The following is a 17079-nucleotide window of genomic DNA, read 5'->3' on the forward strand; positions in this document are numbered from 1 at the left end:
TCTCCCAGCCTGGAGCACAAACTCCTCCTCACGGCTCCGGCAGAGCTCCAGAGCAGAGGCTCTTCAGCCACCTTCGTGCCAGGTGTTGAGCCCAGGCAGAGCCTGCCCACCTCACGGGGTCTGCAGAAGCTGTGCCATAGCTGGCTGATGAAAATTCGGAAACCTCACCTCAATGGTCAGTGCCTCCCTGCAGCGGGGGCGGGAGCGCTGCCGCTGCTCAAAGCACAGACCTCTGAAGAGGCAATTTTAAACAGGAATGAGCAAATCTGACCAATTAACCACGGAGACATCCCCAGGTATGATAACGGAGTGTGACAGCATGAAATCCAGAGAGAACGACAGGAAAGCACCAGGGTCTGTGAAACACCTGGGACCAAACCCCCACCTTCCCTCTGGTTTCTCCGGGAGAGCTGCTGGTTCCAGTTTGAGTGAGAATACGTTTAACTGAAGAGTGCCAGAGCACAGAGCACAACTGCTCTGCCATGGGTGACAACTGCTGCAAGCTGTCCCTTCCGTCAGAAATGGCTGTGCCAGCCTGCAGATGTGGACAGGGGATGAGCTCCATCCTGCACATCTGGCTTGGGGGTCTCAGTAAGGAGGAAAAGAGCCAAAGGGGAGGGAAGAGCAAAGTGACACCGGAGCGTGGTCGGAGTTGGCGGCGCAGGCCTTTGCGAGAAGACGGCGCTGGGAGGGTGAGGGAGAAAACCCCCAAAATTGAGATTTTTATTCCCCGGGCCTTCAGCCGGCTCCGCTTTGCCGTGTGCCCGGCAGACTGGGGAGCGCTGCCTGCACTCCCGGCACGATCAGAGCCGCACGGGCAGCAGCGAGCCGCGGTGCCCCGAGCAGAGCCCCGCAGCGCCGGGCTCCGCGGGCGCGGCTCGGCCCGCGCGGCTCCGCGGGTCCCGCCGGGCGCTCCTTTGTTCGGCGGAGCCCCCCGCCCCGGAGCGCCCCCGCTCACCTCCGTGTCCAGATGCACCAGCTCCATGTCGGGCCAGGGCTCGGCCAGCTGGGCGAGCGGCATCGCTGCCGCCGGCTGCCCGCGCCGGGCTGGCTGCGAGCGCCGCCGGGCCGGGCACGCACCGGCTCCGGGCCGGGCCGGGGCGGGGCGGGGGGCGGGAGCCGCCGGGGAGGGGCTGCGGGGATCCCCCGCCCGGAGCATCCGGCAAGCCCAGCCCGGCGTGCGGCGGGTCGGAGCGCGGGATCGCCGGGGCTGGAAAAGCTCCCGGCGAAGCATCGAGTCCCGCCATGCCCCCGGCCCCAGGCCACCGCTAACCCGCGCTGCCAGTGCCACAGCCACACGGCTTTAAATCCCTCGAGGGATGGTGACTCAACCTGGGCAGCGTGTTTCAATGCCTGACCAGCCTTTTGGTGAAGGAATGTTTCCCAATATCCAACCTAAACCTCCCCCGAGGCAGCCTGAGGCCATTCCTTCTCCTCCTGTCCCTGTTCTCTGGGAGCAGAGACCCCCCCGGCTGTCCCCTCCTGTCCAACCAATTGCTTTTTTTAAGTTACAAATAAATAACTTTGGAGGTGTTGAAAAGTTACAGTAGAGAATCAAGTCTTCTTCTTGAAGGCCGCAGTGAAAGGTTCATGGGCAATATCCAGATCAAGGCCTATGGAGAGCATGGGGACAGAAGTGCTGCTGCTTCCACCCCTGCCAGGTTGGGATGCAGGAAATCCATATTTCATAACACAGAGACAGACATGCTGCCTCAGGACTTGACAAAGACAGAAATCATGAAGCTTCACCTAAATAAAACTGCCAGATTACCCTGTCCACTCCTTTTAGCAAAACAGCAAATGAAAGACTTTGGGGAGACCACAAATGATGTGTATGTGATTATTCTCTGCAGCTACTTTTGTTAAAGGAGAGGATTTTGCTGAGGTAGCTCTACAGTATCTCAAAAGTAAATAACACCCCAAAAAAGGTTGTGGTGACACCACAGTGATGCTGGGGGGAAACGCTCTGGCCTCTCCATCGCGAGCTCCAGGAGCCCAAGAGAAGCCAGAAGTTCTCAGACTGACCTTCCCTCCATTCCTGCTCCAGGTAATGCTGAATCCGAGCTGGATTAACAGAAGGTGAAATGTGCCACAGGAAATTGCTGCTAAGTCCAGGATGTCAGGGTAAGAGAAATGAGGTAGCGGTGTCCCCCAGGATTTATTTCCAGTCAAAGAACAGCTATAAAAAGCATCCTTGATCCTGGAAGCAGGGTGCAAAAAGCAAAATCTGCTGTTTGGGTGACTGTCATGGCTAAATACAGTGATTAAAACATACAGCCTGGCATTTTTCTGAGACAGTTGCAGGCTGGGAAGAGCTGCTGCTGTGGTAAACAGACTTGGGATCAGCTGGATGCTTTGTCAGTGCTGCTTTTGCTAGAAGTTCAAAATGCTGCGGGTTTAGTTTGGTTTTAAAACCATCAAATCCTCCTCAAATACAGTTGTAGATATTTTTGCCTCTGCAGCTGGCTGGCTGTGTAACATTTTTCCTTTGCAGAAACGCTGACAACATTTGTTAAGCCAGTTAAGAAGAAAATTAACTCTATCCCAGCTGAAACCAGGACACCCCCAAAGCACTTCCAGAGCAGATGGAGACTGATCTGTATCATCACTACCAGATCCAATTTTGCCTGACTGCTCCAAAAGCTGGCCAAGTGATTCTCCCCATGGCCACAGTAACCCAGTGCTCCCATGGCTCACTGCATCCTTTCTTTTTTTCTGAATGCGTGGGCATCTCATCCCCTGCCTGCTTTGTGGGCTGCTGCTTTTACACACCCAAGGAAATGCAAAAAAGATCACAGGCACAAGACCTTCCTTGCAAGGCTGAATCCCAAATATCTGCTACAATTTACAGACTCTTCTAATTTGCTAAGACAGTCAATTAATTAGAGCTTGCAGCAACCCTCTTTGTACTTTTAATATTGACCAATCAGATCCAAAGCTCGTTGTTGTCCTCACGGGGAAACTGAGTCAGGTTTTCAGTGTCAGGGCAGAACCTGAACTCCACATCCTGTCTTTTAATCCCTGGCTCTCCATTCACCATCTCATTTCTTTGCCTCTTCTGCTTTGTTTTGCCACTATGGAGGATGAGATGATGGATCACCTTGTTTTGATCCCAGGAACATTTTTCCGTAGCGTGGTAAAAACCACGTTGAAGATACAAAGCAGGGGCCCTGGAAATGAGAAAAACTGGCTGCCTCTAAGAGCTTTTTGCTTTTCTGACAGATTTCTTTCTGTTCCTCCATGCTGGGTGTGATTGCAGCTGCCTCAAATGCCAGCGTTTTCCAAGGCAGGTCCAGGCAGTGGTCGGAATGCAGGAATTGCACCACAGCAGGCAGTGGGATGCAGAGCTCTCGAGGAAGCACAGCCCAGGCAGTTCCTGCTCCCTGAACAGGGATTGTGCAGACTGAGGCTCTGTGGAGCAAACACCTCCAACCTCGGCCGACATTCCTGCACAGGTCAGCACCACGTTCCCTTGCTCAGCTCAGATGCATTTCTGAAGGCATCCAGCACATCTAAACCATTTCTTTTTTGTCAGAATAAAGTGCATTTTGCCTGCCGGCCCCGCAGACTCTCAGTCTGCCAAGCCCCCCTGTCCCGCGCGGTATCTCAGTGGATCCACCCGTCCCCATCCGCAGCTCCGGAGCCTCTCGGTGAAGCACACAGCTCCAGCCCCGGATTTCTGCTGCAGAACCGACCGAGCTGCTGGCTCCAGGGAATGTGCCTCGTTTGTGGGCTTTGCACCTTTCTCTCAGGAATGCTGGATGCAGCCGAGGGAGCCGCGAGCCGGATGTGCCCGGGGAAGGCGCTGGGGAAGGAAGGAGCCGAGCGAGGCGGCGAGGCCGTGTCTGCCGGTTGTCATGGACACAATCGCTGCCCGGCTCCTGGATCAGTCACCTTCCCTTTCCTGGATGCCAACCAGCGAGTGGCTCCGGCGCAGGACGCAGCCCTTGGCACCCGAAGAGAAGGAGGAGCACATCTGTTTGAAACCCACACATCTCCTCACAGCATCTGGGGGGAGAGTGGGAGGCGACTTGGGTTTTTGGAATTAAATCTATGCACGGCCGGTCCATAATGCTTTGCCCAATTCCATGTGGTTCTGGCCTAAGCTTTGGCTGTTCCTGGGACACAGAGGAGCTATTTCACAGCTGTCCATCCTTTTGGGTTCCCGAGGAACTGCTGAGGACCTGGGATCTGCCCGTGCTCCCTGTGCTCAGCACCCAGCAGAGCTCTGCAGGCTGCACGGACCAGTTCTGCCTCCAAACATCGAGAGGTTGTGGCTCAAACTGCACGCGGAATCATGGAATTTTTTGGGTTGAAAGGGACATTAAAGTTCATCCAATTCCATGGGCAGGGGCACCTTCCACTGTCCCAAGCCCAATGTCCAGCCTGGCCTTGGGCACTGCCAGGGATCCAGGGGCAGCCACAGCTGCTCTGGGCACCCTGTGCCAGGGCCTGCCCACCCTCACACAGAATTTCTTTTGTAAAATATTCCTTTACCTACCTGAAAAAGGCTTTTTCAAAACCCCATGTAAAATACAAGCATTTCCTCACCTTTTCTAATTTAATTTTTAGAACAGATCTGCAGCCCAGGTGGGAAGTTATTTAGAGCAAGTTATCCATCAAATTTAGTTTTTAATGAGCACACAGCTATGTTTCTAGCTTATTTCAGTGTAGGGCTATGTGAGGGAGTGAAAACATGAAAGAGAAAACTATCAGAAACTGTAAACAGAACTGAAGCTGCCAGGGCTGTTTGCACTGTCCCCCAGGAGGGAGAAACTTGAGTAAACACAGCACCAAGTACAGTCAGGGTTTATGGTTCTTTTAGGTTTAAGAACTTGTAAACAAATGATGGGGCTTTTAAGTGGATACAAAAAGATACCCTCGGTTTTGTGCTGCTTCCAGAGCACACAGGTCCCACTTTCTCCAGAGAGGGGAGGAGAAAACAAAAGCACATTTCAACAGAATTCCAGCTCCAGGGAGAGGAAAATGTCATTCCAGGGTTTGCGGTCTGGAGCTGACATCCTGCAGCTGAACAAGTCTGGTCCTGCTTTGCAGGAGGCACTCACAGATACCTGCTCCTAATTACCCCATCCTGGAGTTTGGGATGCCATCACTCCACAGCAAAAAGAAAAGAAAACATTTTAGGCTTGGAAGCAAATTTCAGAAATCCTGACGAGAAGCCCAAACACCACAGAAACCGATTTTCCTTTGGGGGACCCCAAACTTTATGTCTGATTTCAGATCAATATATGACTGGCAGCATTTCACTTCTCAGTCCCCTTACTAAACAGAGACCACTGCACACACCCAGCCTTGAAAAGCCACATCCCAAAATAACCATAAAAATATACTTCTAAAAGATGAGAAATGATCCTGGCCAGGAATATTTTGGCCTAATGACTGATTGGATCAGGTAGGAAGGCTTAACACAAGCATGAGCTTTTGGAGAGGTGGGGAAAGAGGTGCCTTCAGCATTTAGGGAGAGAGAAACAGGTCTCTCCTAATAACAATTGTTTCTGTATTTTATACCTGCTCCAGGCAGTGCAGAGCACAGCCATGACTCAGTTGGCTTCAGGGCCAGGTAGGAGATACATCCAAAGAATGCTCAATGGGTTCCTTGTTGGGAACGGAACAAAAGGCACAACAGCTTCACTGATGGCAGAAACCTGATTCCCTGGAAAAAGAAAATCTATCTGTCCCTCATCAGCATCCCAAAAAACCCCAAACAAACAGACTCGGGACTTAGGGAGGTTCTTGGATTTTTGCAGCACTGCACATCTCGTAGCACACATAAACCAGGTCAGAAATGCAAGGCTGGTACTTTGCTGCTTGACTATTAAATTGTTGTTTCCCTCATGAGTATCAGGACTGTCCAGCTGGGCCTTTCCTGACTCTCTAAGGAGAGGCTTGGTGCATTTCTGGGAGCTTTACCAGGAGTCCTCACACCTCTGCTGATGAGGGAGGACACATTTGATCCTCCATTAGAAAAATCCTCTTACAGAACCATTTTTCACTGCCCCTCCAGGCACTCCAAGCTCAGCCCAAAGGATTTTCCATTAACAGGCTACAAATCCACCTGCCTGATTCTTGTGTGCTGTTCTCATTTCACTGTCACATGGCAGAACTGCTCAGAAAAGATAATTTCTAGCAACAAAAGCAAGAAAATACTTTTATCTTCCTTCCTCTAAACTTTGTGGGCACCCTTGGATGCTATGCTGTGGTTGTGCCTTTCCTCTGTCACAGTGCAGAAGGGAGGGTGGTGTTGCTCAGATGGTGACATTTTACCACTGAGGATTGAAGATCTTTTATAAAGAAATGTGTCCCTAGGTTCATGTCCCAGAATTCAAGAATGTCCCCTCTCGCTCGACTCTGCTTTGCTGTCCTGTGCATCCCCAGCCACTGAGAAGTTTACAAAGTAAAAACTTGATTAATCAGGTGTTTTGTCACCCAAAGGGTAGATAAAAGCTTCAGAGGATGTTATTTTATGCCAAGGAAGATTTGGCCAGAGGCAGTGGGCAGTTTCAACAGCTCCAGCCCTGGAAGGTGGTTTGGATTTGCTGCTGACTGCAGTGACAGCAAAACTGAGGCTTGCACGGCAGGCAACAGCTCCTTTCACCTTTCCTTGCAACCCGGTGTCAGAAATTGCTGGCCAGACCTGCCATCTCATTTTTCTATTTACAGTCTGCACAGAATCGTTTTCCCCCTCAACCTAAGCAGCCACTGACATCATGTTGGAGATAAATGTCCTGTGGCAGTGGCCCAGCACAAGATAGGATGGGAAAAGGGGCAGTGTGTTGGAAATAGATAATAAATAACATCAGATGTAACATTATTGAACTCAAAACTCTTATATTAGATATAAGGACGCTGAGATATGCTACAGCCCTTAAAATAGGATAAGAATCATAGTGCTATTAGCTGTTAACACTCTGCAACACCAGATACTTGTTGAAAGGGATTATTGATCAACAGAGATGGAAAACAGGTTTTTGGCAGCTGCTTGCCAGTTGGAAGTTAATATGGGAGTCAATTACCACCAGATAAATGTCCCTTCTACAAGATCACAAGCAGAAGCTTTTGGAAGAGGAAGATACAGGCATGCCTTTAAATATCATTGCTATTCAGACAAAACCAGATGGGTTTAAATATCAGTACCATGGTCATAGAAATTAATTTTTCAGTGAAGTGAAAGAGTTAGGGCGGAAAGCAAAGCAGCTCAAGAACAAGGCAAACCAGCCCACACAGAGTGTGTGTTACCCCTCATGGTCCTGCACCAGCCAGGGGGGAAATGAAGTGATTTTTCCTCCCAGTCTAAGATGGGGGGACTGTGACTAAATGCCAAAAGCCTGCAGAAGCTGCGAGGGCAGGGGTGGTGCTGCAGAGAGATCCCCTCTGGTGAGGAGAGCCCGGCACTGCACAGGGCATCACACAAGGCAGCAGAGCTGGGGACTGCTGGAGAGCTGCTCAGCAGCACTGGGAAGCTCTGTCCTCACCTCTGTCTGCTTGGGCAACACCACCTGCTCAGAAACTGTTTCCTCACGCCGGCAGGAACCCAGCAAATCTGGGTTTCAAACCAAAACCAGTTTCAGCTCCCAGCGCTCCAGTGCACAGGGGCTGGGAATGCTCAGACCCATTCCAGGCACGCAGCATGTGACAAGGACCTTGGGCTGACATTGGGGAGGTTTATCTTGAACAATCTGTTTGCTCCTGTGTGCAGGGCAGGCTCACAGGACGGCGTATCACACGTCAGTCCCAGCAGTGGGGGCTGCCAGCCCAACCTGCTCTGGGGCAGGAGGGAAGGATTTATCAGCATGCCCAGTTTGGGCTAAACCAGCATTGTTTTCACAGAATCCCAGAATTTCATAGAATCCCATCTCATTCCACCCCCTGCCATGGGCAGACACCTTCCACTGTCCCCGTCCAGCCTGGCCCTTCCTCCCCAGACATAACCCATACGGTGAGGCTGCTTCATCCCTGCTTTGCTGATGGAAGTTGTTCACTCACTAAGTTAATCACTAAACCAAATTCCCAACAATTCACTGCAGATGGGTGGAACCCTGGCCTGCTCCTTTCCCTGATCACAGAACAATCACTCCAGGTTTGTTATCTACAGCTACCAGGGCATGGTGACAGGGCGTGCTCGATGGAGACATGAACAAAATGTGGTTTTCAGCACTCAGATGTCCCTGAAACACTTGGCTCCAACGTTTGCTACATCTTCCTGCCACAGCATTTACACTTGTGACTGGAAATCTCTCTGCTTTCTGCTTTTTCCCTATAATTTTGGGTGGAGTTTTGCCTACTTTATCCAATAAATCCCCACCCCAATAAATGTATAAATCCCCGTCCCAAGCAGGCACTGAGAACTGAATAAGAAGAATGAGTTTAACTTACCAGCAGCTCATCTTTCTGTTTTGCATCCATTTCAAGGAAGTGTCATGAGGGTGTCAAGTGCTTTCCCTGCAATCTCGCCAGCTCTGGGAAGCAGCCACTTCCTTCCCAGCTTTCAACACCGTCCTTGGAAAAGATAAACATGGAAAGCATGTGCTAGAAGGAGATAACCCAACGACTAAGGCTTTTGGGAGTGGGAAAGGTGAAGGAAGACCAGCAACTGGGGGCATTGCTTAAGCACAATACAGCTCACAGGATATCATTCTGGGACTCTTTAATACAATGCAGGTAAAAGTTGCTGGCTGGCAGAGAGAGCCCAGAGTTTTACAGCATCAGAAGAATCACTTTGCTTAGACTCTAAGGAGATTAGCACAGATGTTACAACTCAATTTCCTAGATTTGGCTTGCAGAGCAAAAGCACACACTCCAATACTAGAATACAAAAGCAAAATGAAGTAACACAAAAAGCACAGGAGACTTTCCAAGAACTAAAGTATTACTTCTATGAACATCACCACTTATTCTGTGATCTCAGGTTGAAGATTCAGCAAGTCTGATATAAGCAGTTTGTGCCAGCAAGCCTAAAAGAGACCAGGCTTATAGGCTACCTATTTAAATCTGGGTTTAGGATAAAGTATCCCTTCCCAAGCTGAGGACAGATGAGCTGAAGAGCGGCAGCTCTAGTTTTAGGCTCAAACTTTCAGGACATGTGCCACGGCAGCTGCGATAATGGCCTGAGGAGGAAAAGGAACGGTCCAGTGATTCTTAAAATAGAATATGGGAAGCCTAAGTTCAAAGGCTCGATATAACACAGATAAATTCCTTTGCAATGCCAGCTATGCCTGTAAACCGATGAGGAATGAGCACCCAGTCTGGATTTTGAGTAAAATCATAACAAAAACTGGGCAGAGGCTCAGAGGGGGCTCCCACTGCTCGGCTGAGTGGAGTTTGTCCAGCACTGATCTCTGACGGTGGCAGAGGATGGAGGCTGCTGGGGCAGCGCTGCTTCTGCTTTCTAGAAGCAATAACTCCCATTAGACTGTGAGAACCCCGGGCTGCTGAGCTGCTTTTGGACGCTGCCTGCCACTCGCTGGCCTGCCAGCCCCATTCCGTGTTTCCTGGTACCACCGTGTGGCCAAGGGAAGGAACAGGCTGCTAATCACCGCGTGTTAATGAGCTAACAGCCCCGCGCGGATCCCTGCGTCCACCGAAGGAGCACCGGGAGGTTGCCAAATCCACCTTCCCCTGCCAACGTGCCTCACATCCAGCTTGCCTCTGAAATCATGGAAATTTTTTGCAAGAGCAATTAATTCAGTATCAAGGGATTTTTTCTCTGTGGGGCTGGGCAGCATGGAAGTTAATTGGATCATGGTATGGCAGGGAAACCTGGGCACCTCCAGCCAGGCTGCAGGCCAACAAAACCCATCCACCAAACAGCCCCAGCACAGGAACAACCTCTCCAGTAAGAAGGAGATGATGAGAAAAGCTAATTTAATTGCCCAAGTTTACAATCAGTCCTCGGGTTAAACTCAGAACCCCTAATACAGGAATGTTCTGCTCTTGTGCTGAGGCAAGACTGAATTCCATCAGGAAGCACCAAGACACCACTTCAATGAAATAAAAGCAAACAAAATCTGTCTGGGCAATGCTAAAATAGTAATCCAGACTAATTGTAATCTAATAGTAACTCCTCTCCAGGAGGAGACTGCCACATACACCCACCTCTGCACAGCAACCAACAAACTCGAGAGCAGGGGAGAGCTGCTGCCTGCAGGGAAATTTGTTCAAAATCCAAAAGTAACATCAGTGGGATAACTGAGTGAGAAAAAAAATAAATTACTATCAAATCTCTTTAGAAGGGGAAAAGTAGAAATTTCATTTGGGGTTTAAGTGTCCAGCAAAATGCAGAGAATTGTGGTACCTATTCCACACCTGGGCCAGCTGCAGCCACCCTTGGACTGCTCCTTCTATGTTCTCCAAGTACCTTCTCCAGGCTGGTTTGCTGTACCAATGAAATGTTTTTGTTTGGAGGCTTTAATGCATTTTAAAAAGCCTCAGCTTTACAAAGTTTTCCCTGAAATTTTCTACTCCCATTTCTTTTGCACATCATAGATTTTCTGGTTCCCTTCCTAAGGAGACGGTTAAAATGCTAAAAACAAAAATTACAAAGCAGTTTTTAATAAAGTGTCTCTAAAAAGCCCATTCTCTCACATCAGAAATCTTCTAAAGCCAACTTATTAAAGATCTTTATTGGCCTCAATCAGCTTTTCCACAGCTCCCCCCGTGCCATCCCCTTCCCATCCCTTACAAATGATGGGCTCCCTCTGTAAATTGTGAGTTTAACTCAAGCTCCATTTCGTCTCCACCAACTGCAGGAGAAGTTGCCATTTCTCAGGAATTATAGTCAGCAATATTAGTCCCTGGGTAAGGTGTTACCATATCCAGGATGATTTAGGGACAATGAAATCCCTGTACCATCAAGCTGCATGATTCTTCTGACAAAAATGATCCTGCAACTCAATCTCCTCTGGGTGCACTCACTGAATTCAGTCCATTTTCCTTCCTTGTTCCCTTTCAGCCCACCCGTGGCAGGGGATGGCAGGAGGATACTGTCACTTCTTCCACACAGAACTGAGCTCTGTGAAGGCAAAAGGAAAACTGCTGCAGGGGGAAATTCAAAACTGTTAATCCTAGGGCACTGTACTGGGAGGAGCAGGGACCTGGGGAGTCCTTCTGGCATGGTCCAGTTCACCTGTTCTCATGGTTTTTAGCCCAATCCACTCTCAGTTTAACATAAACCCATGGCTGGGGGAAAGGTGGCTCTGTAGGATATTGGGAAGTGAGCACAGGCTGGCAACGTGCTCACATTAACTTCTCAGTTTAATTATCACTGCTTTGGGGGGAATCCAGAGACTGCTCTATAATTTATCAGTAATTTCACTGATCTTAAAACCCCAGAAAAATCCTGAAGTATTGGGAAAACAAAGATCATCCCCAGTATCCACTTCCAGCAACCCAAAGGCTTCAGCCCTGTGCAGAACTTGGCCATTCTTTGCAACTTCACCTGTTAAGAGGGAAATAAATGACAACAGCAGTTTGGCACTATTTCTCAGGTAGTTTGTGCCAAAATCAATAAATGGAGAAACAGATTAGTGGCAGAGTCCTAATATTGCATGGATTTAACCCATACTGGTGCCCAGCTTCAAGGCCTGCTATGGAGCACAGAACTCATTTGCCTTTCTGTTGCCAGTGGTGACTTTCTGGACCCTGGCTGTGATGGTCCCCAAAGCTCCAGCAGGACAAAATCCCCGCTGCTGCAGAGCCCACCCGACAGACCAGCCCGTTAACTGCACCTGGCAGCACCAATCCCATTCCCAACAGATACAAAAGAGACAATTTTCTGTGTAAAATGATTACAATTTAGCAGAAAAATGCCTGTTCAGCTTCAGGCGTTCTGGCAGGCGGCGATGCAGATTTGTGGTGCCTCTAACCACGAACCAGGCTGTAGCTCAGTGCCTGCTTCCTTGCCTTAATTTACACAGCTAATTAGTTGGATTTAATGGCTTCAGCATCCCTCAGTCTCTTATTTGCTTAAGGAGAAATAGATGAGCCCTGCCTGTCGAGTCAAGCCCAACAGGCCAATAACTCCAGCAGCGCAGGGCTCATCCAGTGGGAAGCACCTCAGATGGAGCAAGCCCTGGAACCTCAGCACCCGAAATACCCACTGCTTTCAAAGGAATTTAGGTGGCAGACACAGCTTAAAATCAGTTTTTGTGCCTGGCTGGAGAAAACATCCTGCAAGGAACCACCCAGGTCAGCACGGGCTGCTGGGGGTTGGGAAGATGGAGAAGTTAAGGAGTAACTCCTTCAACAAAGAGCAGCCCTGAGATCCCCCTTCATTAGCAGCACTTTGTTTAATGAGCGGGGCTGAAGAGGTCACCCAGCTGGTGATGGACACAGGGAACACCAGAACATTCCAGCTGGCAACTTGGCCACTGGCAGCCCCCTCAAACCCAGCTCCTTTGGAAGGAGTTGTTCATTTGTAGATGCCCAGCAAGGTAAGACTCTACAAAATCAAGGTAGGCTATTTCCAACTTTCTGATTTTAAGATTTAATTGTTATTTTCCTTTCTGCAGTGATATCCCGCTGCCCAGCCGCTCCAGCGACTGCTCAGGAGGTTTGGTGGCTGTTTCTGGGTAGGGTTTAATGAAGATTATTAACAGGATTATTCACCATTATTTCTTTTCTGTCAGACATACCAGCTATGGGAACACAGGATGGAGCAGTTCCTAGGGGTACATCCCAAACTGCCTTTTGTGCGTGCAGCTGCTCCAGGACACTTCCAGCACTCCCGGCATCGGAAATTTCTGGATGTGAAACTCTGCCCTGCTCGTTTTCACTGGATTCCCTCTGAAATCAGCACAGGTTGAAACAGGTCACTGAACTTAATCACAAACAGACACTGAAATCCCAGGGAAAGCCAAGTAGAGATGGAAAAAATATTTCTGACAGTCACTGAAGGAGACATTTACACAGGGGGTTTGGGTTTGGCTCTGCTCTGGAGTCCAAGTAGCAATTATAAAAATGGTGCATTTTTACTCAAAAAATCTCGTCTCCTGCTTAGTCACTACCCCAGCCAGGTCTGGATTCGATTAGCAGGAGCAACAATATTCAAGTTAAAGTGCAGAAATGTAACACATCATCAGTTTTATGGAGCCAGTTCTGGTTTCACTCCCAAGAAAAGCTCACCAGAATTTTACTTTTCTCTGCAACAAGATCACTGTATTCCTCTCTGTTCTGTACAGTGCTACATTTTAGAAAATAAATTATCTCAGCAGATTCGCTTACATCTTCCATTTTCAGCCTCCAAGTAAGCCAAGGCTCTAAAAACATCCTGCAGTGATCTAGCTTTTAGGCAAGGAAACCTTGCTTTAAGGTAAGGAAATCTTGCTTTTCAGGTGTGAATTACAATAATTTGAATGCAAACACAAACACAGACATGCACAAAGCAAGTGTTCTTAAACCACATTAAGTGAACTAAAGGCAAGAGAAATTAGAGAGCATTAAGAACAGTCCAAGCCAAACCGTATCCAGCTTTATTAAAGGTACTTTTCATGAACAATCATGGTAATTTAGGCAGGACATGGGCTACAATCTGCAACATTTTACAACAACTGTCAAACTCCCCTCCCTTTGTGGACTACTGCAATGGAGAAGCAGCTAAAAACCGTAAAATCTTCAGCTTGCACTAGTAAAAGGGCAAAGTTTAGAGTGAGGGTGGACACGTTCACATCCGCGCGTTGTCTGACAACTCTGCACAAAGCCACCCTGACTTGGAGAGGAAAACAAACTTGAGAGGCAGATTTCTGCATCTGAGGGTCCACAACAAGGAAAGAGGAAGTGCAGCTCCTTTTAGAGCCCGTGTATCCCCGACTGGACACCAGAAATCTGGACCACCTGGCAGCAGAACACCCCAGAATGCCAGTTCTGCTGTGGTTTGGGGTGAGGGGCTCTGGGTAACCAGGGGACACCACAGGAGAACTGATGGCATTGGGATCTGGAGTAGGCAACAGCACCTTGGGAGCTCTGATGGTCACTTGGACGTAACTGACACGCAACGTGGGGGAATCCCTTCTTCCTCCCTGCAGGAAGGGCCCTTCTTCCAAAAACTGGGGGACTGGCAAAAGCTTTTCTTATTAAAATTTAGGTTTTGAGAAATAGACTAAATGGTATTTGTCCCCATTGCCCCCCACCACCCACCCCCCCCCCCCCCGAACACAACAATGAAGCGGTCTGTGTGCTAACAACATAGCTTAAAAAAAAGTAAACCAAAATTCTGCATTGTTATAAAACTTGATAAAAAATAGTATTTCAAACTGTACAGTCACCAGAAGTACACAGTTATCAAAAATTCACACGTTTTACTTGGCTTCACCAGCACCTTCGGCTTTCTGTGCCTGAAAGAGAAAAAGGGAACAACTCAACACATTAAAAAATGGACACTCGTTTTTCTACATAGCAAAACCCTGAGCAGAAGAAATCCTCTCTGGGCTGCACAGCTCTGATTTTTAATAAAATTAAATTTAACATCTGTTGCACTGTAAAGCACAACTTAGAAGTTGCTAATTGAACTTTACAGAAGAACAGTAACTTCCATGTGGCAACGTCCCCTGGCAAACAGACAACTTTAACTCTTTACCAACACCCCGCTCTGTTCTAAGTGTCATAAGCAACACTCCTTGCCACAAGCCAAGACCTGTCCCAGTCTGAGAGGGAAAGGAATCAATGCTGGTGCACAGCAGGCTGCTGGAATACCTGGTCTGTTTTGGCATCTCCATTTTCTGCAGGGTTGTTTCCCTCCTTGCCAGCATCAGCTTTTCCTTTCTTCCCCTTGGGCACCTTCTCGCTCTTCTGGAAATGCAAGACAACGTTTGCGGTCAGCCCCCAGCAGCCAGATCTGAGCCACAGCCCTTGGACGAGGGGTGTTGGCCCCAAAACAACACAGACACCCATGTTTGTTTGTTAAGGGATTGACAGCCAAGTGTGAAGCCTTCACTTCGCTATTTTTTATGCAAATTCTGTAAAATCTCCAAGTTTTAGTTCAGCTTTATGCAGCTCCATTTCCTCGCTGCACAGCTGTTAATCAAAGGTTCTTTAGCTGTTATTATTGCCAGGCAATGCCAAAACTCATCACCCATTTATCCACCTTTCCAAACAGCCCTGACCCAACTCACCTTTGGAGCTGCTTTTTTAGGTTTGGGCTCTGGCTTGGGAGGAGCCGGCTTCTGCAAGGGAGAGAAAATCTGTGTTAGAGACTCCTGGAATGGATTGGCTTGGGAGGACCTCACAACCCCTCTGGTGCCACCCCTGCCATGGCAGGGACACCTCCCACTGTCCCAGGCTGCTCCAAGCCCCATCCAACCTGGCCTTGGACACTCACAGAGATCCAGGGGCAGCCACAGCTGCTCTGGGCACCTGTGCCAGGGCTTGCCCACCCTCACAGCCAGGAATTCATTCCCAATATCCCAGTCCTCTGGCAGTGGGAAACCATTCCATTGTCCTGGAACTCCAAGCCCTTGTTCAAGTCCTGCTCCAGAGAAACAAACTATTTTTTTAAATTACATTCAGGCCAAATAGCTTAGCACTAAGAAAGCAAATTAAAAAAAAAAAACATTTGAAACTGCAGCAGCTGTTTGGTTTGTCCATTATTTCACCACTCCCACAGCAGCACAATGGGGCAGGTCCTTAAGGCAGGAACCTAATTTTCACCTCCAGCGTTGACACACATTTACACACCCAGTGGTCATGTGTAAAACCAGCAAGTGTTGTGACTGCTCTGCCCAGCAAGAGGATACTCACAGCAGATAACCTCGCTGATCTCCGCTGTGGCTGTTGGAAAAGGACAACGGTTCTATTGAAACATGGATTATGAACTCTCAAAGTCTCACAAACTTGCTCTCTTCCCAAAAATTATGTTTCTAAATCATAATCTATATATAATTTATATATAAACCCCCAGAAATTATGATTATAGATCTTTAGTTTTAAGAAATTAAGGTGGCAGTTCCCCCGTTTCCCTTTTTCTGTGCTCTCAAGAAACTTGAGGTTATGCCATTGAAATTAGCAACAGCTAATGATAGTTGAGTAGATGCTTCATAGTTAAAGGAGATTTCTCATGATTAAAAAACAGTTAAGAGTTTGAAAAGTCAGAATCGAGACCAACCCTCCCCCCCTACTCCTCAGTTATTCTGATGACGTTAAACCTCATCTTCCAACAGAAACACTTGATGATCCAACTTTCTCAAAACACTGAACTTCTTACCTCATCCTTAACTTTGGCCTTATCGCCCTTGGTCTCTCCTTCAGCCTGGGGACACGGACACACGTTGTAGGCACCAGTGATGGACAGGATTCCCCGCCGCCAGCCGCTGTTTTATCCCAAGGGGAACATCCCCATCCCACCCCCGGCGGGCCCCGGCCCTTCCCGCGGGCCCGGGCGGGGATGCCGGGGCACAGCGGCGCAGCGCCGCGGCCCAGGCGGGGCGGGAGCCGCCGCCGCCCCCGGGGCCGGTGCGGGGCCGGTGCGGCCCCCCCCCCCCCGCCCCCGCCGTTTTGGCGGCAAAGCTCCGCCGCCGCTTCCCGCCCTTTCCCGCCCCACACCGGCGCTCCCCTCCCCCCAGCACCGACCTCCCGCCAAAACCAACCGGTTCGGACCGGCGGGGCCGCGGTGCGGGAGGGGCCCCGGGCCCCGCGCCGCCCCCCCCGGTGAGGCCTCGCCGCTCCGTTACCACCCGAGAGCGGCGGGGGGGGAACGCGTAGTCCCGCCCCCCCTCCCACAGGCGGCTCCGGGAGGGGGGAAAGGACACCGTGAGGGGGCCGAGGACAGCGGGGGCGGCAGCGCACGTACCTTTCTCTTCGGCATGGCTCCGCGCGTGTGGCTGCGTGTGTGAGTGTGCGTGTGTGTGCGGCGGAGAGCGGAGCGCGCTGCGCGGCGTGAGGGGGCGGAGGGAGCGGCGCGGGGAGGCGGGGGAGCCGGGCGCGCTGGGCTGCGGGGAGCCGCGGGGAGCTGCGGGGAGCCGCGGGCGCGGTGCGGAGCGGAGCGCGGGGCTGCAGCCGGCGGGCTGCGCTGCTGCCGACCCCACTAATTGGAATCGGGTGTTTATAAAGTTTTATATAGAGCCGGACGCG

General features: G+C 49.9%; 2 protein-coding genes across 5 annotated transcripts in view; both read right to left on the reverse strand.

Moving 5' to 3' along the window:
• Positions 1–13162, reverse strand: part of RPS6KA1 (ribosomal protein S6 kinase A1) — a 44553-nt gene extending 31391 nt beyond the window's left edge. For 3 of the 4 annotated variants that reach the window (XM_085559535.1, XM_077788522.2, XM_021534948.4), the window contains exon 1: positions 959–1102. In XM_085559535.1, the coding sequence (XP_085415661.1) occupies positions 959–1021 (63 nt within the window). In that variant the 5' untranslated portion in view covers positions 1022–1102. Of the gene's footprint in view, positions 1–958; positions 1103–8394; positions 8518–12650 lie in introns of those variants that run through there. The other variant, XM_085559536.1, reaches the window with a different exon arrangement.
• A 297-nt stretch (positions 13163–13459) lies between these two features.
• On the reverse strand, positions 13460–17034 carry HMGN2 (high mobility group nucleosomal binding domain 2). Its single transcript, XM_021534983.4, has 6 exons — positions 16799–17034; positions 16214–16258; positions 15751–15780; positions 15126–15176; positions 14707–14802; positions 13460–14348 (listed from the first exon to the last, which is right to left on the reverse strand). Exons 1-6 carry the CDS (start codon positions 16811–16813, stop codon positions 14313–14315), a joined length of 273 nt encoding a protein of 90 aa, XP_021390658.1. The 5' UTR covers positions 16814–17034; the 3' UTR covers positions 13460–14312.
• Positions 17035–17079: the final 45 nt, after the last annotated feature.

This window comes from Lonchura striata, chromosome 23 (genome assembly GCF_050655825.1).
Source record: "Lonchura striata isolate lonStrDom1 chromosome 23, ASM5065582v1, whole genome shotgun sequence".
Lineage (NCBI taxonomy): Eukaryota > Metazoa > Chordata > Aves > Passeriformes > Estrildidae > Lonchura > Lonchura striata.